This window comes from Kogia breviceps, chromosome 12 (assembly GCF_026419965.1).
Source record: "Kogia breviceps isolate mKogBre1 chromosome 12, mKogBre1 haplotype 1, whole genome shotgun sequence".
In the NCBI taxonomy this organism is placed as follows: domain Eukaryota; kingdom Metazoa; phylum Chordata; class Mammalia; order Artiodactyla; family Physeteridae; genus Kogia; species Kogia breviceps.
The window spans coordinates 357,777-383,071 of record NC_081321.1 but is presented as its reverse complement, the minus strand read 5'-3'; the positions used below and the strand labels follow the sequence as shown (position 1 = coordinate 383,071).

Below are 25,295 nucleotides of genomic sequence, written 5' to 3'. Positions count from 1 at the left end.
GTGAGGTCCAGCCGGCTCTGCATCCTGGCCAGGCGTTGCCCACTGCTCCCCCTCCTGACACTCGTCCATCAACAGAGCATCCTATGTGACGTGGAGCCCCAGGACGCCCGTGGTACCCCCTCTCTTTTGAGGGTGTGGGCCTTCCTGAGTACACAGACGGCTCCACAGGAAGGACCAGCCTTGGGGACTCGGAGCCCTCCCGGCCCTGCCACCAGTTCCAGGCTCCTAGCGCCCAGCCCCGCCCGTTCTCACCTCCCAGCCCACTCCCTGCCCCTCCCCCTCAACGCCATCTCCTCCTCGTACCAGCTTCCAGAGGCAGCAGCTAGATTAAAGGCCTCGTAGGAAGCCCTGATTCTGCTCGGTTTCTCCCCACGACTTAACGAGTGCAGCCCACATCCAAAGGGTGGGTGAAACGACACACCTTCAGATTAGTGGCAGAACAAGAAAGGAACCAGGAGCCCTAACAGCCGCTCCTCTGAGAACCTCATTTTCAGGGTTTTTTTTTTTTTTTTTGCGGTATGCGGGCCTCTCACCGCTGTGGCCTCTCCCGTTGCGGAGCATGGGCTCCGGACGCGCAGGCTCAGTGGCCGTGGCTCACGGGCCCAGCCGCTCCGCGGCATGTGGGATCTTCCCGGACCGGGGCACGAACCCATGTCCCCTGCACCGGCAGGCGGACTCTCAACCACTGCGCCACCAGGGAAGCCCCTCACTTTTGTTTTAATGTGCGTTCCATCTTCCGTGAGCTCAGACCACTGCGGCCCCCTCCCCGGGAGGAAGAAGGTGGGCACCGCGGTTGGGGGGGCTCTGGGGTCCCCGTACCATCCTCCAGCTCTGCGCCAGTGTCCCCCGTGTCCCCATTTTCCGCTGCCTCGCCTTCTATCTCTGCTGGCTCTGAGTCCACATCTTCCTCCTGGTCGTCCTCGTCAAACGGGACTGCAAGGCAGAGACGTTCAAAGGAAGGAAGAGGAAAGAGACGGACAGACAGACAGACGCATCGGCAGGGGACTCCCAGGGCTGTCACGTGACGACCACGAGGAGGAGAGGGGAGAAGCCTGCCTGGGTGGGGGTCGGTGGGCCAGGAGGTCTCCGAGAGCAGGGCGGGGCCTCCTGAACACTGATCAGGCAGGCACCCAGCTGCAAACGTGGCAGCCGGGCCCTGCACCAACCGAAGCGTGCACGAGTTGCTTAACCCTCGAGGGGCCTGCTAACCCTGCCTTTCAGGGAAGACACGGAGCCCAGGCAGCTGGGGGGTCTGTTTGCAGCCCCACCGCTCAGCCTGGCACCAGTGCCATGTGCAGGGGGGTGACCAGCCGGCAGGGCTGCAATCCCGCTTGGGAGAATTTAGACACGTACTTTTTTTAAGCATAAGAGAGAGGCACGAGGGGATGTGGAAAGTTCGTTTTTTGGACTCAAGACCAGCCCTTCAGCGCCGCAAAATGTGGCAAAGCTTCATTTCTCCTGAGGAAGGACTCTCTCTCTCTCTGTCTCTCTGTCTCTCTCACACTCTCTCTCTCTCACACACACACACACACACACACACACACACACACACACACACACACACACACACCTGTTCCCAACCCTGCACAAGAAGAACTCAGACTACAGTTCAGGTTACAAGAAGGCAGCAGGAAGCAGCCATAGACATATTGTGCTGCCTGGACCAGGGGTCCCTCCTCCCAGAGTGCCCTGGGGGCTCTTCTCGGGTCTCCTTTCAGGAAGGGGGCTGGCCTTTGACCCGCACATACTTGGTCTGAGGGTCAAGCCCGGCAGGCTGGGAAGCAGAGGAGCCCGCTGAAACGCAAGACCAGGCCAAAGGAGCACGAGACCCTCGACGGCCAGCAGCCCAGCCTCATGAAGCTGTGTCCCCGGCGCCCGGGGCTGTGCAGTAACCAGGGTCAGAGCACAAGGAAACTGGGGACAAGACAGCCGTGATGGCCTGGAGGTGGGCACCTCTAGGTGCTAGGGATGTATTTCTTGACCCAGGTGGCAGGTGGTTGAGTCTTGGTGTTTTACAATATTTCCTTAAGCTGTTACTTATCCTCACCACCCCTTCTGTGCACTCAGCTTATTAAGACGAGGTGATGGCTCACACCCGCTCTGAGAGTGCTGTGAAATCGGCCTGGGACGGACGAGGCAGGGCCAGGACGCCCTCCTGGGATGATGGCATTTGCCGGGAAGAGCCCTGGGGCGGCCGCTCAGTTGCTTCCGTAGACTGAGACCTTCGTGCGCTAGGGCCGCTGCTCACTCATCAAACACCAGGGGAGGGGGCTTCTGAGGCAGACAAGCCTCTCCTCCCCGTGCCTTCTGTGGGACAGCGAGCTGGCCGTTGACGGGGACAGAACCCGGGCCCACCCCACGGCGGCTGCCCGCTGGGCCCACACGCGTGCTAGAATCAGTCTGTGAGTGGTCAGGCGTCGAGAGGCAATTTTACACGTCTGTGCTGGCAAGTCCATTGGAAGCAAGCGTGACGTGGACTCCCCAGCCTGGCGTGGCTCCAGATACGGGACACGAGAGCAGCCCAAGCCCAGACCTGGCCCTGCGGCCCCCAGCAGTTCTCCTACTCAGAGAAACATCTGCGCAGACTCGGGGTTAGGGGTCTATGGTCCTCAGCGGCGCCCTGAAAGGAACGACTGTCACACATATCTAAATACACGACAAGCATCAATGCAGCAGCAGCAACGCTGAAAGAGACACAGCTTGAGGGAGGGAACTGGGGGTTAATCCAAGTTAGGACGGAGCGGGTGCTAGAAGCAGCCACACACAAGGAAGCAGGCGGCGCCGACACGCTCAGCTCTGGTCTACTCGGCAGCCGCTGGGACGTCCCGATACCTCAGCCTTGTCCAACCATCCTGGGGACAAAACTAACTAGGAGAGGGTGACCGCAGCCCTCTCTACAGTTTGGCGTGAAGGTGCCTCCTGACCTACAAGCCGAGGAGGACAACGGGCGGCTGGCGGGCGGCTGGTGGGGCAACCATCCTGCCCGCCGGAAGGGGCACCTGGCCCTTCTGCATTTCACAACCGGTGGGGGCCAAGGCTGTCCCACATCCTGCCCGGGTGCCAGAGCCCCTCGCTGAGAAATGCCCACCCACCCCCGAAAAGAGCACTGAGGACAAGCAAGGTCTCTTGGCTCCCTCGGGGCCTGAGAGCTTGCAGAGAGCCCTGCACCTTGGCCTGCAGACCCAGCCTGGCCCCACCCCAGTTCTGACTGCCTCAGCCGTGGCGTCCCAGGAGGTTTGCTGACTGTTACGAGAATCCTCCAACCCACACCCAGCCGCTGTCCAGCCTCATTTCTCCAAACTCTGAGCCTCAGCGCCGCACATGGTCCTTCGGCTTCAGTGTCACCCGATCTCTACTAACAAAACGACGCCGCCCCCGCCCGACTGCACTGCTCTGGTTTTCCCAGGAGGGCGCGGGGCGCGGGGCGCGTGTCTGGTCCATGCAAGGGCGGCGGCCCGAGCGAGGCATGCGCGTGCCCCCGCCCTCCGCCGCGCATGCACTAGCGGCAGCACCGAAGTCCAGGGTTAAGGGACCAGCAGAGCTGCCAAGAGAGTGGTTATGGCGAGCGCGCAGAGAACGAACATCACCCGACAACCTCCGGAGACCGACTCCAGCCAGGCCTGCACTGCTGCACGGCGAACGGAGGGAAGGTCGGGCCCTGAATTTGAAACAGACGATAAATACAAAGTTACACAGGAGTTAGCGTTCCCGGCGAGGAGAGCAGAGGTCCTCCTGGAGTCCATACGGAAGAGAGACGGACGACGTTACGGACCGAGGCCCGTCCGGCACCGACCGGGGACAAGCGGGGCGTCGGGACAGGGAGAGGAGAGAGAGCACGGGGCGGTCAAGGTGGCGGCCCCGGACAGCAGGCTCTCTCTCGGCTCCTGCAGAGCTGCTGGGTGTTTACGCGGCTGCAAACGTGGTTAAAGAGGTGGGGCTTGCCTGCGGCGAAGGTGGCTAACTCCCATGAAGGCCGGGCCACCCGCTCCGCGCCCTCGGCACCCTGCAGGCTGTGTCCCCAACAGGCACCGAGTGCAAACGTGGAGACAGGTGGGCAAGGGACAGAGGGCGAAGCACCAAGGCGGGCACCCCGAGGTCGGGCACGGGAAGGACGCCCCCAACGGTCTCCAGGTTTTCCTTTCCGTCCTTAAAAGAAGCCAGAACAAGGTTCATCGTCATCCTGCCGTGGGATGCAGAGCACCTCCCCTAAAACCTAGAGCTGGTCATGACGCTACTTCAGAGGCCTCCTTGATATAAATTTCTTCTTAAAACTTCATATCAGTCCAAGATATGGTCCCTTGACCCCATCCTGTCCACGCACACTCACACCGAGACACACCACATGAGGAAAAGCACAGGACATTCCTCCAAGTGGAGAAGGAAGAACCCTGCCTAGTGACACGGGCAAAGTCAGCAAATTCTTGGTTTTCCCAATGTCAAGTTCACTGTTTCGCGTCAGCGGACAACAGCCCACCTCTTACCCACCGAGACGTCACATATCCTCTGGCGAGAGCCCAGGGAGCAGACATGCTCCGCTGGCTCTTACTTGTGAGGAGCCTGGGGGCCCCGCCCTAGAGTCCCCGGCAGCGCGAGGGGAAGCAGGACAGAGGTGCCAGGCGCCCTGCACCCGAGGAGTTACCTCTGGAAGGAGGGGACTCGGAGGCCGTTGACACTCGCTCCTCCCGGTTCTCACGAATGTGCGTCCAGTGCACGTCAGCCTGGATCTCCAAGGGATCCGCTGCATTTATGAGCTGCTGCAGCCTTGGGCTCCCAGCTAGTGTGCCAGGTTCGAGGGGCAGAGGAGATGAGGAAGGGAGAGATGACGGGAAGGAAGGAAGGAGAAAGCAAACAGTCCAGGGAAGGAAGGATCGAACACCACAGGAGAGGAAACAGAAGGAAAAGTTACCATATTTGCCAGGATCAGTTTGAGTCAGAAAGAGGCAAGAATTGAGAATAAGCACACGCACACACACGTGCACACGCACACACACCCGACTTCTACTCGTTCAACTTGATTCAGTCCCTTCAAGCTTCATGCAGCTGTCGATACGGATGAAGAGAGTCCTACACTCCCCTCCGATGCAGAAAGTACCTTCCTTTCTGAAGCTCTTTTCATCTTAACTGCGTCTGAGGGACCCAAGTGCCCAGTTAGGAGAAAAGAGCGGGTCACAACTGGCCTCTGCAGGGCCAGCCTCCCAAGGTCCCAAGTACGTGGCTCTGCTGGCCACACAGCCCGTGCCTGTGGCCACCTGCCGCGCAGACACAGAGGTGGGGCGGGACAGCGCACTGCTGCCACGGACCGGCTGGCTCACGCGGGGCAAACACTGACGCTGTTGGGATTCTAGTTTTTATCTTCTGCAGCTAAAGAGAAAAACATGCCCTTCCACAAGGGGCCATGCAGCATGCTGGGCCGAGGCGGGCTGGGGTCAGAGAAGGCCACGGTGGGGAGGAAGCGGAGTCTGTCCTGCAGACCCCAGAGCGCCGGAATTCACGGGAACAAGAAGTCAATCCCTCTGCCCTTTCTGAGGTCCAAGCCCTCTTCCCGAACACTCGACTGGTGCCCCGCTGATCCCCCCCTGGACATAAGACTCGGCTTCTTAGCCAGGTGAGAACTCACCAGGGGCCCCGCCTTCAGGCTGTTCTTGCTCTCGGGGCCCAAGGAGTCTGCGTGCACCCCTGCCCCGAGGGCTCCCACAGTCAGTGCTTGGACCGTGCCACACAGCTGGGTTAAAATAAGGGACAGCCAGCAACTTGGGGGAGGGGACCCTCCAGGAGGGAGGGTGGCTTTTCGGGCGGCAAGAGCAGGTGCCTCCTGACCAGAAGGACCCTCTGCGGTCTAAGTGGGCAACCTGGCTTTGGCTTTGGCTTCATCACGAAAACGACAACCTCCTAGTCTCCAAGCAACAGGGAACGTGACGTGGGCAGAACTCACCGCTAAGGCCACAAACGTGAATGGGGGCTGTGCTGGGCGTGGGGTCGCAGCCCGTGTGCTCTCTTGGGAGCTGCTGGCCTCTAAGGGCTTCCTCTAGGATCAAGGGGCCTAGGCAGTGCTGGACGGGGCTGAGTCACAGCAGCCACCAGAGAGCCCGACTGCCTTCGGACCAAGACGTTAAGTCAAGGAGGAAACGCAGGCCCCTTCTCCACCTTCAGGGCAAGCAGGGCAAGACAGCGAGCCCTCGCCCCGGGCCGTGCCTGCGTGCTGCCCGTGCGTGAAGCCTTGGGGACGCATCGCCCAGGCACCGGGGAGGGGCTCCGGGCGCCTGTGCTGGCCCCTCCACTTCTGAGAGCTGACTGTGACGTGGGGTGCTCGGCTCACATCAGAGGAGGGGCTGAGTCGAAACCAGATGAGGGGCTGGCAGCAAATGGTCAAGGGGCACGGGGGCGCCAGGGGTGGATGCCTCGCCCGCCGCTGCGGCTCTAGGAAACCCCGTCTCTCCACAGGGGACCTGCCCTCAGGGGTGGCTGGGCGGCTGCCAGGGGCCGGGGTGCAGGCGGGCAGAGCTGCCTTCCCGTGCACTCACACCCTCTTCCTCTGGCAGGTGCCCCGGCGGCTGGCCTTGCAGGAGGAGCTCTCTGTCCCAGGGCCAGTACTCTCCTTCCACAGCCACAGCAAAGCACCGCGTGGGGGCAGATGGGGAGGAGAGGACAGAAAGAAGAGTCATCTCCAGGCCCCTCCGCTCCAAAGCCCGCTCCCGCAGGCTGGAGCCGGACGCTACTTCCACGTCCAGGAGATCAGGTCTTGGGAGGGAAGCAGGGCCAAGCTCTCCTGAAAAGGGGCACGCTCCGACCCCTGGCTGTGTCTGGAGCTACAGACAAGCCAAGTGGCCTTCCCTGGGGTGGGCTGTGCACGTGATCCCCACTGACTCACGCCAGGGCACTCGGCTCTACAGACGGCCGGCGGAGGAAGCAGCCCCGGACGCCATCCCCCGCTCCTCACACGAGGGCGGTGTGCAGGCCTCACGTGCTGCCTTGGGGTCCCGCCCCAACCTCCGGGTGGGAGGGAGGCCTACAGCAGGACCGGGGCCACGGGGGCTCCAGGAGCCCGAGGAAGGCCCCACCTCTGCCGCCTGACCTCGTCAGGGCCACCAGCTCGGGGCTCCACTGCCAGCTGAGGACCACGGGTAACGCACACCTTGCCCGGTCAGCGCCCGGCCCTCGCTAGCTGGAGCGAATGAGCCTGGGCTGGGACTGGCCGCCGGGCACAGGGAACTCCAGGAGGAACAGAGAGACAAGCGTGCAAGGCGCAGAGCCCTCCAGGGCCAGCCCCACGGGCCAGGCCTCTTGGCTAACGGCTCACGTCCTCCTCGCCCTGTCCACACCCCACAGGGAGAGCACGGCCTGAGCAGACACGAGTTCCCGCGGACTCAGGTCTCTGCCTGCCTGGCCCTGCTCACCAGTCCAGGCCTAGTGCAGCCGGAACAGGGAGAATGACCCTCCGACAAAGGCCAGAGAAGGAGCCCAGGAAGCTCTTCCTCACCACTCGGGATCACACAGGCGGATGGGACAGGACCCAACACCTCGAGTGCGAGACAAGAGGCATCTCAGAGCCAGCCTGACCAACCTACCAGGACACGGGTCCCAGCACATCACCACGCACCACAGGTGACCCCTCCTGGGGGGCCCTCCCTCCTCAGTGCTCGACAGCCTCCGACGTCCAGGACCAGGAACCAGGGAACCCCAAAAGCTAAGTTCCCTGCGTTCCTTTAGCTGGAACAGGATAGGCCGAGTGGCCTGACCTGGAGGAGGCCCTTGTCTGCCCCTGCGTCCTGCTCTACCCGGACAGCCCTTCATGGGTCCCCTGGGGCCGTGGGAGGCCTGCCACGTGACCCCGGCCACAGAAGCTCCCGCACCCGGGCCGGGTCGGGAGGAGAGGCTTGACTCTGACCTTCACTAGACGCGTCCTCCTCGTCCTCCTCGTCCTCCTCGTCCTCCGCGTCCTCCTCCCCAGCCACGAAGCTCCTGGACGCCTCGAGCTCCTCTTCACTCTTTCCTTTCAGAAGAGCGTGGATCCTCACGGCCTCCTTCCAGGGAACACCACCCAGGTCTGAGGGCGGCAGCGGGGGCTCCTCCTCCTCCATCTCGGACTCCGAACTGCTGCAGAAATGACCACAGAACCCAGTGAGGGGACCACAGCACGGAGAAGGGGGCGGCTCAAAGCCAGGGGCACAGGCAGCGGCTCCCGGCAAGGCACCCGCTGGGCGGGAAGGGAGGGAGGACACCTCGGGGCCAGCGCACAGAGGGTGAATGGAGGGCAAGAGGGGTCACACGGGCCGGGGCAGCCAGCCAAGCACAGGCTCGGAGCTCGTGACCCTGGGGGCCGAGGGTGCTCCCGTGGACACACCGTCTCGTTGGAGGATCCCGGGTGGGAGGAAGGGCCACCGGCAGGAAGCGGGCGGGCGGAGGTGCTGCTCGCAGGAAGGGGAGCCCCGGGCCCTGCTCCCAAACACCGCAGCGCGGTGTGCGGCACGGCAGGTGAGGGCGCCTGGACAAGCCCCCGTCCTGCGGAGAGGCGCTCACTGCGCGAGGGCCCCGACACCTGCTCCCAGGGCTAAGAGCGCCCGCCCTGCTCCGAGAGCCTGGCCCGGCCGCCCGTGTCTGCGAGGGAGACCCTAAGCCCCAGGGTGCCCTGCCTGACGGGGAGGCCTGACTCCCCGGGGCCTCCGGTCAGGATGCAGAGTCTAAGAACGTGGTTTGGGGTGAAGGCCTTGGGTCACCAGCATCAGCCGACCCGGAGACCGGGCTCAACCACATTCCACAGGGAACGTGGACCCCAAGACTCTGTGGGTGTCGTCACACATTAACACCAGGAGAGTGGCTCTGCCTGAGCCCGTGGGGACGGGAGCCGCCCCTCTCAGACTGGCCTCCGCGCTCCGCCCCGTAACGGAGAAGGGCCGTGAGCACAGTGCCCCCAGTGGGTTCTGTCCTGTAGCCTTTCTAGAAAATTCCTGCACCCGAGGGTGGAGCTGGGGACTCCATCACTTTCATCGAGTCAGAAGTGAGGGTGGCCTCCCGGGCTGTGTCCCTCGACCCCTCACTGGGTCGCAGGGCTCTGCCACGACAGCTGTGTGGCCATGAGCTAGCTGGCTGGTCATGCTCTCCAAGCCTGTGTCCATGCCAGGAAGGGGGTGTGAACACCGGCCTGCAGCGGGTGCCCCTAGTGGAGTGAGATTTTATTGACCACCTCACGCTTGTGCTACGCTCCGGTCCTCCAGCCATCCATTCGCTTGTTTACACATTTACACACTCATTCATTCATGCATTCAGCAGACGTTTCTGAGCACCTACTGAAGTTCAGCCGCTGAACTCAGAAAGAAAGAGCAGCGTCTCACTGTCGGCAGCTCAGTCTGGCGACTCCTACTTCATTCACTCATTCAGCTAGAACTCAGTGAGTGTCTCTGCTCACAGTACTCCGAGACGGCACAGAAAAGGCCTTCAGCGTCAGGGGAGAGAAGATGCAAACACCAGCACTAGACAGGTGGGCGGTAAATGCAGGGCGCTGGGGGTCTCTACGAGGCAGGTTCAAGGGGGAAGACATAAGAAAGTGGACCACAGAAAGCTTGTCCTCTGGAGTTCGATTAGCCCTCAGTGTTTACGTGGCCATGACTTTTGCCTTATCGTTGTGATTCCATTTCTTTACTCTTATTAACTAATGACAACGTGTGAGCCTGCGTGCGTCATTTAACATCTTTCGAATGTGCAATGAGGGTAAGAACGCCTCCTGTGCTCAGCACTAACCTCAGGTCGATCTGCAACACTTCAGGTGGACAGGGAGGCCAGCCAGCCCTCCTTCGTGCCAGGAACGCCGGCGCCCCAGCTGTCGGCGGGCAGCTCTCTGCGGGGTGGGCTCAGGGCAGCCCCTCCCCATGCCGTGTCATGAGGGCAGCTAGCGTGATGAGGCCCCACTAGAAGCTGTGACAGCTCAAGGACCACGGAGAAGAGCAAGGGGGGCACAGAGCATAAAAACAGGGCGGAAGGTCAACCGCGCTTCTGGAGTGCCACGTGCTTCTGGAGATGGGACACAGGCAAGCCGCCCTGCCTGCCTTGGTGAAAGACAGAGAGAGACGGGCAGGTACTGCCAGCCGCTCCTCCCCAGGCATCACCGTCCGTGGGCCCTCAGAGCACTAGACTCCTCACGTTATGTAAGATTCACAGTGTGAACTCAACTACTCGACGCTCCTCTTATAATATATTCTTGGGCTGCTCCCAGCGCCTGAATCTCTGGGTCTGGCCTCTGAGGGGCAGGAGGGAGGATCTGTGTGAGGCACATTCCCCGCCTGGACTACGGCCTGGAACGCTTCCAGGGGGCAGAATCCCTTCAGCAGAACAAAACGCAAGACAAGCGACTTCCCTGTCCTTTAGGGAGGAGACGGGGACCTCAGGACACGGCCTCCCAGGAGACACGAGAACCAGAAAATGTAGTCGTCAAGACTAGCTTTCCACGACAGCAGGGATCTGTTTCCACATCTGTAACTACATCCCCGTGTGGCTATTTGATCCAGGCAGCCTCCCAGACCACACCCTCTCCTATCGCTTGCCTGGCACTGCCGAGACGGGCGAAGGCAGACAGGGGCCGCAGCGAGGAAGGCCAGGCAGCTGCACCCGAGCTCACAGGGTGGGAGGTGGTCCCTGTGAGGCCCCTCAGCAAAGCCCATCGGCGGAGATGGCGCATCCCACTGGAACCATGCGGCAGGAGCCGCCCCGCTGGGTGTGACCAAATCACTGCTCTCACAGCGCCTTCCCCAAACCCCCCCAGGCGCCGTCTTCTCGCCGAGCCCACGGTGGGCTGGCAGGAGGACGCCAAGTCAACGCACCAGCTTCTCAAGGGACAAGGTCTGCTCCAGACGTAAAAGAGGCCGCAGAGGAGCAGATCCAGGGAGGAGGGCGTGCCTGGAGCACAAGGCACTTCCCGTGGGTCAGCTCAGCTGATGACACAGCAGCTCAAGGGCACAGCCACTGCTGTCATCCCCGTTCCCGCAAACTAGGCAGCCGGGCTTCCGGAGGCGGGATGGTGTCTGGCTGAGGAGTCAGGAACCCCCAGCGTCCGCCCGCAATAGGTCACCCCGTCAAACCCAGGAGGAAGGTCAGGACCCGGCTCCTGACTGCCGTGGTCGACCTGGGAACTCGGGCAGCCACCGCGGATGGACACCACCCGAAGCTGCTGGTGGCTTCACTTTTAAGTTAACCTGCTGGTAATCAGAGCCTCTCCGAGCGATGCCCTGTCCTGCGCGACCGCCCCGAGTTCCCGCCCACCCTGCCGACCCTGTAACCACTGAGCCGCCTGCGGAGGAGACCTGCCGGGTCCTGCGATCTGCACACGGCGGAGAGCACTCCGCGCTCAGGCCGGCACCTGCGGGTGGAGGGTGAGGAGGGGGGCAGTCAGGGGTGCCTCGCAGGAGGGGCTCTTCCTCACGCCGTCACCCTTTGGGCTGGCCTGTCTCCTGTGACCTTCAGGGAGTCCTCTGCAGCCCTGGCTGCCCGTCTGGGAAGCACACCTGGGCTCCGGCCCTCCCCAACGCAGGAAGGAGAAAACACACGGAAACCAGACCAGCCTTCTCCTGCCCCGGCACCCAGGCTCTCCCAGAGAAAATGGAAGTACTGTTTCCAGGGTCCCCTTTGGAAGAGGCTCCTTCCCGCCCCTCCAAGGAAGGGTCACGGAGCTGAGGAGGCCTCGGCCAAGATTCTCTGCTCGTGTGAAGGAAACCGCGAAGATGATGGGAACCGCCTGGGTATCTGTGAAAACAGGTGTTCCTGGTCTCCACCCCACGCCCACTGAGTGCGAGACCCTGGCAGGAGCGGGGCCAGAATTATCCTTCGACCAAGTGTCACACGTGTTTATCATCAGGGACATTTGAGAAATTTAGAGCAGTGGCTCTCACAGCGTGGTCTCCAGACCACAGCACCAGCCGGAAACTTCTGAGGCACGCAGATCTTGGGCTCTACCCCAGACGGGCTGGGACAGAAACCTCCCAGCTGTCTGTGCTCTCACCAGCCGGCGGATGGTTTTGACGCAGGCGAGGCTCGGTCACCACGGCCCCAGGGCAAATTCGAGGCAAGCCCGATTTCTGGCACTTAAACCACCTGTTCAAGGAAACCCAAACAGGAATCACCACGCTGCTGCTCCTAGTGAGGGCTGCCTGGGCTGTGCACGGATGCACAGGTAAGACAGTGATTACAGCAACTGCCCACCGGGCGCAGACACTGTGCCCACTACTTTATTTGGTTTAACCCTGAAAGCAAACCTCTGAGCGCAGTGTCCTTTGCAGATGAGGAAAGGAGGGCAAGAGAGCGTAAGAAACTTGCCCCCACCTAGCAGAAGGTGGAGCTAGGCCTCAGGTCTGGGTTGTCTGCCTGCTAAGTCACGTCCAAACGGCTCCCCACGCTCTGCCCGCACCGCGGGCACCCGAGGTAAGAGGAGACTGAATCCCCGCTTGCACCGGCCAGTTCCTGGAAACTCTGTCATCTCTCATCTTCAAGTCCGATGACTTGAAGATCTTACGGCTTCCTTGGGGAAATAAGACAGCTCTGGCGCCGCGCTCTCACGAGACCACCGTTACACTTCACATGACATCCACGCTTAGCGCTTTTTCAAATGGGAATCTGAGTACGATGGGGCATTTACTACACCCCTGGGAGCTGACTGACCTATCCCTCTACCCCACCTGCTGCGAAGGCCGTGGCTCAGGCTCCCTGCAAAGCCCCGGCGACATCACCTCCACTCCTGCCCCATAATCCCTCGGTTTACAGATGACAGTGCAGGAAACATTATTCCCGCAGCACAGGGTCTGGGCACGTCCCCAAGCCCAGCCCTCCGCTCCGCCCCACCTCGGGAGCACCGCGTCCTGAGGGCGCCGGTCGGGGAGGCTTCGCGAGGGGGGCTGCAGGGCGTCCGCCTGTCCTGCCTCCACTCCACCCGCCTGTCCTGTTCTCTTCCAGCCCGTGGGGTCTCCTGCTGAGCCCTGACTTGGGCGCTGACCCCACTGACTCAGGCAGGCCTGCGGGTGGCGGGGATGCGCGGACCAGGACAGGGACGAGGGGGCGTGGGGGGCACTTGCCCCAAAGGTGCGCGCGGCTCAGCAGGCCAGCGCCACACACTGCGAGGGGCCCTGGGGTGCAGGTTTCTGCTCCTTTCCACACAAGGGAGAAAGGAAGGAGCCCAGAGAGGTGAGACAGCTTCCCTGAGACTGCACAGCGACCCGGGGGCCGAGTCACCCCAGAGCCTCCATGGAACCCACCCCCAGGACACAGTCACCGCCCCGCAGAAGCCCCTGCCCCCACACACCTGTAAACACCAGCCCAGGCACATTTTTTCTGTCCCTTTTCAATGAAAAGCGGGGTTAAGGTCTTGGGAGGTGCTCAGTAAGTACTGAATCTCTGAATCAAGTCAAACAAACTGGTCCTTTCTGACTAACGAGACGGGGAGCACCGGGCGGCAGGGAACACGGAGAGCCCGGGATGTGGACCAGAGATCCTGGGCCTGAACCTCAGCCAACCCTCCATCCTAGTCCTGGTCACCGTCGGTTTCCTTAGCGCAGGGGGCGAGATGCACACCCTATATATTTCACAGGCCCCGGAGGACGACCAGGTGAGGAGTCAGACGCTGGAGTCCGCAGCCGTCGCCTACAAGCGCCTGCCTCCACGTGCGCAGCTCTGTCCCGAGCACCTTCTACCCCGGGACCCTCGCCCGACTCCGCAGGAGGCCCTGGTGCTGCCGCCCCTCACCCGGACGAGGGGACAGGCAGAGGGGTCACGCGACCCGCCCGGGCACGGGTCGCGATGCGGGCCCCGCTCCCCCGCCCGCCGCAGACGGAGTCCCCCAGGCTGACCTGCTGGCCGCGTCCTCCTCCGTCCCCGTGTCCAGCACGCTGCTCAGGTTGTGCTCGGTCTGCGTCTCCTCGGGCACCTCCTCCAGCCCCTCCGCCTGCCGCACCGACAGGCGGTAGTTCTCCAGCTCGATCCTCTCGGGGGTGCCCCGCAGCCTCTTGGCGACGCTGGGCTCCTCCAGGCCGTTCACGCTCGGGCCTGCAGGACAAGCAAGAAGCAAAGTCCTGGGATCGGCGACAGGGACGAGGGAAGGAACTTCTCCCTGGAAGGAGGGGCAGCCGTCCCACGAGGCCAGGGAGCTGGACACGGCCGCAGTCAACAAGGTCGGGCCCCGGAGAGCCCAGAGGTCTCTGGTGTGAGGGGGCAGAAGACAAAAGACCCCACATCTGCCCGACAGGGACGCGACAGCCTGGGGAGCAGTGCACACTGGCCGGGGCGCAGGGGCAGGACTGGCCCTCAAGGGAAAGCAGCCTGCGGAGAAGGGAGTCCTCTCCGCTGCCACACCCCTCGGTCCAGGACCTGCTGCCCCCTGACAAGGCCCAGGACCCGCTGTCCCCCACAAAATGGTCCAGGACCTGCTGCCCCACCCCATGGTCCGGGACCCAGTCGAGGTTTGGGCACTGCATCTGGCTGGTCTACTGAGGTGTCCAGGTAAGCTGTTCTGCAGAGCTTCTCACACTGTGGCTTTGTCTGTCTCACATTTAGATTCACGGCAAGACTTCTTGTTCCACGGCAACACCTCGTGGGTGACTCTGGGCCCCTCCCACTGCACTCACGCAGGACAGTCAGGCCCCCTCGGTCCTGGTGACACCAGCTGAACGGCTTGGTTGAGCTGGTGCCCACCCACGTCTCTGTGGTAAAGAGACTTTTTCCCCTTTGTAATTAATAAGTAATCTGGGGGGTGACGTGGAGAGACCCTGGACTGCCTGTTCCCAGAATACCCACGTCAGGGGGCTAAAGATCCATTGATGACCCTGCCTGGTCAATTATTGCTCTGGGAGGCCCACGATGGCAGTTTCTAGACTCTATCATTCCTTTGCGAAGAAATCTGAGGACTGGGCTTCCCCGGTGGCGCAGTGGTTAAGAATCCACCTGCCAATGCAGGGGACACGGGTTCAAGCCCTGGTCCAGGAGGATCCCACGTGCCGCGGAGCAACTAAGCCCGTGCGCCACAACTACTGAGCCTGTGCTCTAGAGCCCGTGAGCCACAACTACTGAGCCCTCATGCCACAACTACTAAAGCCTGTGCGCCTAGAACCCGTGCTCCACAACACGAGAAGCCACTGCAATGAGAAGCCCGCGCACCACAATGAAGAGTAGCCCCCACTTGCTGCAACTAGAGAAAGCCCACGTGCAGCAACGAAGACCCAATGCAGCCAAAAATAAATAAATAAATGAAAGAAAGGAAGGAAGGGGAGGGAAGGTAAGGGAAAGGAAGGGAAGGGAGGGAGGGAGGGAGAGAGAGGGAGAGGAAGGAGAGGAAGGAAGGAAGGAAGGAAGAAATCTGGGCTTCCCTGGTGGCGCAGTGGTTGAGAGTCCGCCTGCCAATGCAGGGGACGCGGGTTCGTGCCCCGGTCCGGGAAGATCCCACATGGCGCAGAGTGGCTAGGCCCGTGAGCCGTGGCCGCTGAGCCTGTGCGTCCGGAGCCTGTGCTCCGCAATGGGAGAGGCCACAACAGTGAGAGGCCCGCGTACTGCACAAAAAAAAAAAAAAAAAAAAAAAAAGAGAAAAATAAAGAGAGAAAGAAATCTGAGGCCGCAATGGGCTCGTGGACTCTGAGGACTCAGGTGTCCAATGTCGCCGTCACCCCCCACCTCCCCCATCTCCATCGTTGCCCTTCCTAATACACCTTGTGACCCCACCTTTGAGCAGAAGAGGCCCACCGACCAGTCCCCTGTGTCCACTGTGGCAGGACGTCGCATGTGGCGCAGAGTCAGGCACACCCGCTGAGACACCAGACTCCCCCAGTGACCAGCTGAAGGACCTTAGGAAAATCACACGGCCACTGAGAGCTCGCTTCCTGATCCGTGAACAAGGACAATCCCACATCGCAGGGTTACTACGAGTACGAAGCGAATTACACACGCAGGTACGCGCTTTTGCGCAGGTGCCATCTCTGTGCCCCGTACACACTGCCTCCCTCTTCTACGAGTTAGGTGATACAGCTGAGGCCCAGGAGCATTTTCACCACCATCTGTACAAGTTCGCTGCATCCATCTGCCCCGGGCTGCAAACGACAGTTATTGGACACAGAAGGCCGGGAAGAGGCTCTGAGCAGAGCAAGCAGCACAGGGGCCCAGGTGGAGGGACGCGGGCGCCGGGGCGGGGCGGGGTACAGGGCCTTGTGTCCCGCCAGGGCAGGCGCCTGGCTTCGGTGACACTCTCGGCTTTAGGGACCGACGCGAGGGTTAGCAGCTGAAGTCACACCAGCCAGTGTCAGGTGGTCGTAAGGCGAAGCCCAGAAGCCCCCTGATAAAGGGCTGAAGGACGGGGTGGGAACACTGATTTAGTAACTTCTGTGACCTGAGAGGTTGTGCAGAAAACGTCTGGAAGGCTGGCCCTTCTGTCGTGCGCATGTTCCGAACCTCCTCGTAAAATCATTAGAAATAAGCCTGTGAATGCAGGCAGTGACCAGGATCTCCCACCAAATAGCACCCTTCAAATCACTAGCGATTCCTCCTGAAAAGCAAGGCCTGAGGCGTGTTCACGTACAAATGCAGGTAAATGTATAACCGTGGGGTCTGGGCACGAATCCTGTGCCGTGTGCACACATCTGCCCGTCCCGGTCTTGGCGCCCCGGGAGCCTCATTTTGGACACCCCCAGACTGTCCTTCAACACTGAGTTCAGTGCCCCCGAAGTGTGAGCTCTGATGCTGGACGAGGGCGTGTGGAACATTAGGAAACACGTGGTCTCCAGGTGACAGCGCGAAAGAGGCAGGGAGCAGAGCAGGTGGACACGGTCTCGACAGTCTCCACACCTGCCCCCAGGCCCTCCGAGGGCGCAGGCTCCAATCGCGGGGCCAGCCTTCCCGGCCTCCTCCTTTCTCCTCATCAAAACCCAGCTCGATAAAGACAAGGCCAAGGGTCCCTGACTACAGTAGCACTTGATTCTGTCCTTCCCATCGTATATTTTTGACAACTGCCCTGAAACGAAAAGGGAAATAAATGGGTGGCAACGAGCTGAGCACAAAGTTTTGGGGAATTCCATGAATCTGGAATAAAGATCAGTATTTCTTTTAGATGGCAGAAGAAAAACAGAGTAAGAACTGTCACTTCAGGGAAAACAACTCACATCATCAGTTCAGACTGAGCAATTTCAAGGTAGAGAAGGAACACACCCGTGGGAAGACCCTTGGGGGAAACACACAGTGTCTGCCAGGAATTCCACGAGAACCTGGGGAAACAGCGCAGGCGAAACTGCTCTCTGCTCCGAGCGCCGCAGGCCAGGCACGGCAAAGAAAGTCCTCACAGGGACGGCTCCAGGCGTGTAGAGGCATCAGGGCTCGAGCACACACGCGGGACCCCAGGAGCACGGAAAAGGGGCGCGCGGCCCACCCAGGGATCCAAGGAGGGCGCTCTGGAGGAACACGGGGGTAGGCGCCAGCTTTAAGGTAGGTAACAGTTTGCAAATGAGATCCCCGAGGCTCAGAGACAGTAAGTAAGCTGCCCAAGGTCACACAGCTGGTGAGCGGTGTGGCCAAGACCTGAGTTCCAGGAGCGCAGCGTCTGCTCAGAGGCCTGGTGTGCTGCCGCCAAGGCGTGTTTCCTTGGAGTCCTGCTCTGCCTTCTCCCGCAGAGGCGTCTTCACCACGATCTCCTCCCCACCGTGACCTTCATGACGAAGGACAGAGACTCCATGGAAATGTCCTGGAGCAGAGCGTCTGGCGTCTGGAATGACATCCGGCCCTCCTCCCAGCGTCAATTCTCTGGAGTTTCCACAGGCTGCGTAGAGCAGGGGATCATCCAGCCCCAAGCCCAGGGTCTGGGGCTTTGGGGAGGGGAAATGTTAATTTAATACTGGGCTTGGCCACAACGAACAAACACGAAGCCAGAAACACTCAGACCATTCACACATCAGTCCCCACAGAGAGGAGGCTGTGGGCCGTGAAGCCTAAGACATTCCCGCCGGAGACTCTGTAAAAGGCGGGAGGACTGGAGTCACTCACTGGTCAGGCCCCAGGCCCCTCTGGTCTCCACCCACTTTCAGCGACCAAGGAAAGCAGGATGTTCCCTCAGGGCCGGGTCCCCATGGAGGCCGTTTTCCCAAAGGGAAGGTGGCACTCAGAGGACGCTTGGCAAGTACCCCAAATTCACTAACTGCCAAAATATGCTTAGCATTCCTAGGCCATAACCTTAACACGTCATGGGAAACGAAAACAAACAAACACCCCAAATCAACAAAACCAGCATCCTCGATTCTCTGTCCTGAGCAAAGGGCCATTTGCCAGACTACCCGGGATGGTGGTGATAAATTCAGACACTGAAGGAAGTAACGGTGGGGGAGGCCTCGGCAGTGGTTCAGACACCGTGACAGACACAGGACCCCCACCTGCCGCCCCCGGGTCTTCTCTGTCTCGTCAGCTTCAGAGGAGCCCAGGAGAGCAGGGGCCGCAGCAGGGCAGTTTGGAAAGTCAGAGTGAACCAGCGGGTCAGGCCGAGACCCTCAGCCGCTCCACGTCACACGCTTTTGACGCGGCAACACGCAGGGGCTTCCCAGCCGAAAGTGGGACGAGTGCTTTGGGATCATTCCTAGGCTGACCGTTCCCTGGTCCAGGCAAGCGGACCTCAGGTCACTGGAGGCCAATTCCAGCGGCACAGACCACAGGGAAACGGCTCCAGGGTCTGCATGGCACCCTAAATAAGAGAAAGGCTCTGAGCTGGAATGCCGGGCCCTGCTCTGGGACAGTCACTGCCTGCATGAGCTCCATACATCGTTCTCAAGGAAATAATTTTCCCCACGGGAGAACCTGCTCTCGGCTGACAGACGAGCACTGCCAAAGCCCTTGGCAACACGCGTGAAATCACCCTGGGGGAGAGGTCGCCCTCCTCACGGGGAGGCCCCGTCCTCACGGGGCTGCGAGGGGGTCCCGGCTGCAGTTCTGCAGCAACGCGTGGCCACCCGGGACGGGACCGCTGTCCGGACCAGAGACAGCTGCCTCTGCGGGGCGCTGCCTTCGAGAGGGGCCCCGTGATGTGAGTGGCCCAGCGGGCCCGCGGGGAAGAACCAGCCCACTGCCCGGAAGCCCGTCTCCACTCCCATCTGGCGGGACAGCGGGGTCTGGTGTCTGCGGGAGGAGGAGGGGGCCCCCCTTGGGGGAAAGGCTCACTGGGGCTGCTTCCGAGGCCTTCTCAGAAGGGCCCCGGGACGGCTGGTTTGGGCCTCAGCAGACGCTGCTGGGCCAGCCGCACGCCTGACGCCTCGCACGGCGATTTCTCCCTCTGGAGGACGCCGCACGCTTCGCCGCTGCTTTGGTTCTGGAGACCAAAGGAAGGAGTTTCCAAGCACCGCCTCGGTGAGGTGACCCCGGCCCCTGCACGTGGACCCTCCGACAGACTCTTCTGTGGTTTCCCGCTGGCAGGGGGTGGGGCGCACAGCATGTCCCGAGGTCACAGGACCGGAGGCTGTCAGACGCTCCTTTGCTCGGGAAGCAGGTGATGCAGGGACAGGGGCGACCCGCCGAGTCAGGACTGTGACGTGGGCTGCACGCCCCGCCGCTGGGCAAGGCCGGCGCCGCTACCACCCGGGGCTCTGATGTCCGCGGGCCCTGTAAGGCCGGTCCCGGACGGCACCCGGGGCCGTGTGGCTGTGCGGCGAGGGACGGGATCGCTAACTGCCCCTCCACACCCACCGCCTCCTCGGCGTCCAGGCGGAGTGCGTGCTCACGTGGGCACAGAGAAAAGCAGGTCACGCGGACGCAAGGGGGAGATGCTGAATTACCAAGCGTCGGGCAGTGACCGAGAGGCCGAGGAGGAGAAGCACGACAGGGTCAAGTCAGAACTGTCCCAGGAAACCCACCGGGTGGGAGCGGGGAGCCTGCGGCCCGCAGAGGAAGCCCTCAGGAAGCTGAGGGGCTCGTCCACCGCCACGGCCCTTGGCTCCCCGTCTGCAGGATCCTAGGGAACGTTTGCTGTTACGTTAGTTTTCTAACATTACGTGACTTTTGCTGCTATTAGTACAACATCTCCCAAAGGTGTCTTTCTGGCAGGTGGAAATCCTGGCACACGTCACTCTAACTGGCCAAGGCCAAGAGGTCTCTTTTAAGGCACGTACCCGAGTCTCCATAAAAAAAACACCTTACCAGGGCTTCGTATAGCTCTCTTGATAACATATCTTTCATGTGTTGAAATATCTCAGAGATGAAATTCGACTTGACCCTTAGCAGTCAGCTGGGTCACCCCGCAGAACGGCCACCTCTCTGCTGTCTAAAGCGCTGGGGTCTGCTGTGTTTTCTCTTAAATCCCCCAGAGCTGAGCTCTAGCTGCAATTCTGCTGCTCCCACCTGGCCGCCCACGTCCGCACACCTGTGCACACACGGGAGCCATGGGTGCGGCCGGCAGATCGGGGTGGGGGGGGGCCCTACAGCTCAAGGTAAGGGGCCTGTCCGCCAGCCCACTCGTGGGGCTAGCCTCTGAAATCTTAATAAGAGGCGGGTAAAGATGAGGATGGCGCACAGGTCAGCCCAGCCTGGCTCTCCACTCCTCCTGCCGCCTGCTGCCGCTGGCCCCTCTGCACCCCCAGGGCTCTAGCACGCCTTCATCACACCATCCACCTCCTGAGCGCACCCCAAATGGGAGGGTCCGCTGCAGAGGGCTCTCCCGGCCTTCTGTGGTTCTGGTGCCGTCAGTGTGGCAGAGCAGGTGTTCGGTAAAGCATCTTGAATAAACAATCAGAATGGAAGGTCTCGGCCTGTATCTGAACGACAGCAACACTTCCCTATACTTTTAAGGAATTGGTTGGACATAATCTGGTCTCGGTTTCCTCATCTTGACACACAACACTGAGGGCCTCTGTGTGTCTCAAGGAGCTCGATGCTGTTCCAGGCCCCGAGAAGAGGCAGGAACACCACCTCTGCGAAGACAGCAGCCGTTCCCTTAGCGCCCGGGACAGAGAAATTCCTATGAAGATGCCAACATCCTGCAAGACTCCACGGAGGAAGGCTCTGAAAAGACACCATCTCAGACGACCTGATATCCTAAACGCATGTCCTCGCTTCACGGTGGAGAACAGCTGAGCTCCAGGGAGCATCTCGCTCACCGGAGAACCAGGCCCGAACAAGCACGCGGAGCACAGAGGTGGGAGGGGAGAGAAGGACCACGAGTCTGCCCGCCAGGCACTGCAAGATGATGAGCTTTTCCCAAGATATGCATTTAGACTGCACCCCTCCCCTCCGGGGCACTTCAGTCCAGAGTGCGTCCCAAGCTGGCTGCGAGGGGCTCTCGGGGGGCCAGCTGCACAGCCCCAGAGCGGGCTTGGCGTCTGAGCCGTGGAAGGCGGGAAGCGAGGCCCTGCCCATAATCCAACGTTCAACAGGGACAAACCCACCTCGCGAGGAAAGGCCCTCTCCTCTGCTCTGCGACAGGCTCCCTGCAAAGACAGCATCTCCGCAACGGCCTCCCCTCAGGCACCGTAGATCTGTTGTGGGAAAGGAGCCAAGCTCCTCCAGCAATGCCCACAAGCACCACCCGAGGCGCACCTCGGGCCCGTCTCACCTGCGCTCTCATCTGTCAGCCGGTCCCTGAGACATCCAGGCACGGGGGCTTGCACGGCTGGTGCCAGGAGTTCAGAGCCCTCTCCAGCGGCCAGCCGGGCACCCACAAAGCACTGTCCCTGCGCTGACTCCAGGCCGGGAGGTGGCTCAGAGGCCCTGGGGGCTTGTAGGGAGCCACACCGTCCCGAGGCCCACGTGTAACCCTAGCTCTGCCTAAGAGAAGCTATAATCCTGTGCAGTCCTCTGACTGTCACGTGGGTGCTGAAATTCAGCTTAACGTCAACCTATCCAGGACCGCTTTTCTTCCGTCCTACAGTGAAGAGCCCCCAGGGTGTCGTGGAGTTAGCAGGTGACCTCACAGCCCATCCATGCAGGCTGGGGAACAAGCAAGGCCAAATTTAGCCAAGCCCTGCAGAGATTCAACACCCACTCTCTCAGGACGAGACACAGCCAGCCCTCCTCAGTGTTCTGTTTCCCCAAATCTCTGCTGGCTGGGAACACATCCCAGCAGGCCGTCCGGTCCTAACCCCGCAGGATGCATCATCGCCCAGTCAGCAGAAATAACCCTCACTCACTCTCACTCTGATTATGCCAGCATTTTCTGGAATCTCCACCAATGATCATAGTTGATATTCCTGTAATCTTTTTAAATAAACGGGTTTCCACGTTTTCGCTTATTTGCTCTTGACAACAATCTTACGAAGTAGAGCAGCAGGGAGCCTTTTTTCCATTTTATGATCTTAATAGATGGGGAAACTGAGGCTCAGAGAGACGAATGACCGAGGACAGCAAGGATAACAGGCTGCATCTTCTCCTCAAGATCTGTGCTTGTTCCCTTTAGACGCAGCTCTGCTCTCCGAGGCTGTGGTCACCTCAGAAGGTGAGCACACGCTGGGGCGCGGGCCGATCACTGTGGTTCAGGAAAAGGGACTCCTTCCTGTTCTAAAACACGTCCTTGCTGTCTGCCAGCACACACAGTACCGGCACGGCTGCCGACGTGTGCACAGCGTCACATGCTGGGGGGCGTGTGCCCACAACCTAACAGGGGTGGGCAGGCCACTGCTGTCCAGTGTGGTCTGTATCACTTTCTTTGTCCTCACGCACTCTCTTCCCTGGTCTCCTACAGGGAACAATCAAATGGAGGCTAATTTTGCATTTAGGGCCTGTCCTTACTTCTCCTGACTTTAGTCTAGAATGGTGGTGGTCAACCAGGTGATCTTTTCCTCTGGGGTCACCTGGCAATGTCACAGCCTGGGAAGGGGGTTGTCCTGAGATCCAGTGGGAAGAGGCCAGGGATACTGCAAACAGCCAACAACGCACAACAAAGAACTACCCGTCCAAACGTCAGCAGTGCTGAGCCCGAGAGCCCTGCCTGGAAATCACAGCAGACTATCTCCCACCTCTCACTGATCAGGCCAACCAGCACACCAGATGCTGGGCCGTGGCCCAATGGACAAGGTCATTAGGACAGAGCAGTGATGCTGCCACCAGAGTGAGGCGTCCTGAACCTCGGAGGGCAGTGCGTGGAGGGCCCGTCGGGAAGGGCCACGTGGGGCACATGGTCCGCGTGCCGGGTGGACATGCCCCGCCTTTCACTGTCCTTCGGCGTGGAGGAGTCTCTCTCTCATGGAGATGCCGCCCGTCCCACCGTCCCCCGTCCACCCTCCCAGCCCTCCGGCGTGGGGCCTGGGCACAGAGGCCAGGTGCTGGAGGCCGACAGGTACGTCAGAAGGCCCGCTCACTAAATGCAGGGGGAAAAGCAGATGTGGAAACACGACGGGGAAAAATACTGCTTCTTTCTCCGTGTCCCCGACTCACTTCTTTTTCCGTTTTCCAAAAACATCCCCTATGAGCTCGCAGGGCCCGTCGCGACACGCCTGCCTGAGGCTGGGCCTGGATGTGCTCAGGTCTCCCGAGCCGCTTCTGTGCCCAACCCAAGTTGATCCAACACGGCAGAACCCAAAATGCTCACTGCAATGACATGCACGCTTAGCCCGGATTTAAGCGTCATTTTACGTGAGTGGAGTCTGGAGTGGCCCAAACTCTGACAGGTAAGAATGTCCGTGTTTAACTCCTGTCATGGGTGATTCTGCTCAAAGTGTCAGGACAGAAGGAGGCAGACCCTCATCTCTCCCTCTCCTCTGCCAACCCCACCCAGGGCCAGGCCAGGCAACTGCTGTGAATGGCAGCCGTAAAGCATCAAGAGTAAGAGAAGGAAACCGTCAGCTCCACCATCCCTGGGGCCTCTTAGAGAAGTGTGATAAAATGCGAGCGTAGAGGAGAAATAAGCAACAGGCATACAAGTCAGAAGTAGCTAGACTGTTGCCTGAGAGCAGCCCCGAACATCATCCTGGAGCACAAGCCCGGCTCCTCCAGACGGACAGGGAGGTTCCATGTGGAGGGACATCTTAATAGCACGACTTTAGGCTTGGTATCCTTTGAACTGATCAAAGAGCGCTGATACGGAGAAAATGAAAAGCAGTCGATTCAACATCAATATTCTCCTCCTCCGTCTCTTCTGATCTCTCCCTTCACATACCAGTGATGGAACCCTTTGCTCTCGAATCTACCCTCTTTGCAAAGGCACATTCCCAGCCCTGGGGTCACCACTGAAAATCTGGGGACACGTATTTCCCGGAAATAACCAAATGCACATTCACGGATGACAGGATGACACGGGCGTTCGTGCGTGTTTTTAGAAAGTCATCTTGGTGGAGCCGACACGCAGCTCTCTTCCCGCTGCCCCGCGCAGACAAGCTGAGGCTGGAGGCCTCGGGAGTGGAGGGCGCGGCGGCACCGTGCGCGCATCCTGTACTGACTCCACCCGGCTCTGCCCGCTCAGTCACGGGGCCTCGAGCCAGTCTGCAAAATGCCACCTTCCTCACAGCCTACGGTGTGATTAGATGAGGGATGCGTATACAGAAGGCGTCTGGACAGCGCCTGGCACACTGTAAGTGCCACACACTAGCTGTACCCCATTACGCGTCTTCCTGAATTGTTCTCTGTGAGTTCGTGTGACAGCAGCCCCAAGGGCAGATTCACCGGTATAAACACTTGGGGGAGACTGACAGCAGTGAGCACACTTCGAGTTTCACTCCCTATTTTTATCTGAGGGAGACTCCAGCAGAGGCAGGGCCTCTCCCGGTTGTAAACACGACGGCCCCTTGGCGTGGTATTTGCAGCCGCGGGGAGCACGGCTGTCGGCTCTCAGCAGCCCCCGAGGGCAGCAGGACTCTGGCCCTTCCCGCAGGCAGCTGGCCGAGCCCCGTTGCCCCAGGGCCCAGAGCCTCCACTGGGGCTGCCTTCCCCGCACCCGGATCCCCGTGTTCCTGGGCCTCCAGCAATGCTGATGCCCCACTGAAGGCAGGCAGGGAGCTGGTTTAGAGGAATTCACAGGAGACAGAACCTAGGGCAGAGCCTTCTCTTCTAGAGGAAGACCGAACTAACCCAGATACGTCTGCTGGTGGCAAATGGTGGGAGGGAACTTTTACAGCTGGTCTCTCCAGCCTGGTCTTTCTAGATCCTGACTCAGTTCTAGAAAACAGGAGAACAAGAATAAACAGGCTATTATAACCATATTGTGACAACATCAGCTCTTCTCCTTCAGCACCAGGTTGAGCTCAGGCGTCTTACAGACTCTCCACCCTCAGGTCCCTAATCACACTTTTTAGGTCTGATCTCTGAGCAGCCGCAAAGTACCAGGAGGATCACACTCTCAGAAAATCACTTCCACTGATGCCCGGCTTTATTACCTTGGAAGAACA

At 60.5% G+C, this 25,295-nt stretch overlaps 1 protein-coding gene across 35 annotated transcripts in view; it reads right to left on the bottom strand.

Moving 5' to 3' along the window:
* The window catches only part of MICAL3 (microtubule associated monooxygenase, calponin and LIM domain containing 3), a 187,304-nt gene that overhangs the window by 26,559 nt on the left and 135,450 nt on the right, over positions 1 to 25,295 (bottom strand). For 23 of the 35 annotated variants that reach the window (XM_067008364.1, XM_067008357.1, XM_067008356.1 and 20 more), the window contains 5 exons: positions 13,824 to 14,019; positions 7,886 to 8,094; positions 4,640 to 4,774; positions 3,596 to 3,658; positions 820 to 933 (listed from right to left, as the gene is read on the bottom strand). In XM_067008364.1, coding sequence (XP_066864465.1) covers positions 820 to 933; positions 3,596 to 3,658; positions 4,640 to 4,774; positions 7,886 to 8,094; positions 13,824 to 14,019 — 717 coding nt within the window. Of the gene's footprint in view, positions 1 to 819; positions 934 to 3,582; positions 3,659 to 4,639; positions 4,775 to 5,017; positions 5,128 to 7,885; positions 8,095 to 11,830; positions 12,079 to 13,823; positions 14,020 to 25,295 lie in introns of those variants that run through there. The other 12 variants (XM_067008368.1, XM_067008375.1, XM_067008382.1 and 9 more) reach the window with 9 other exon arrangements.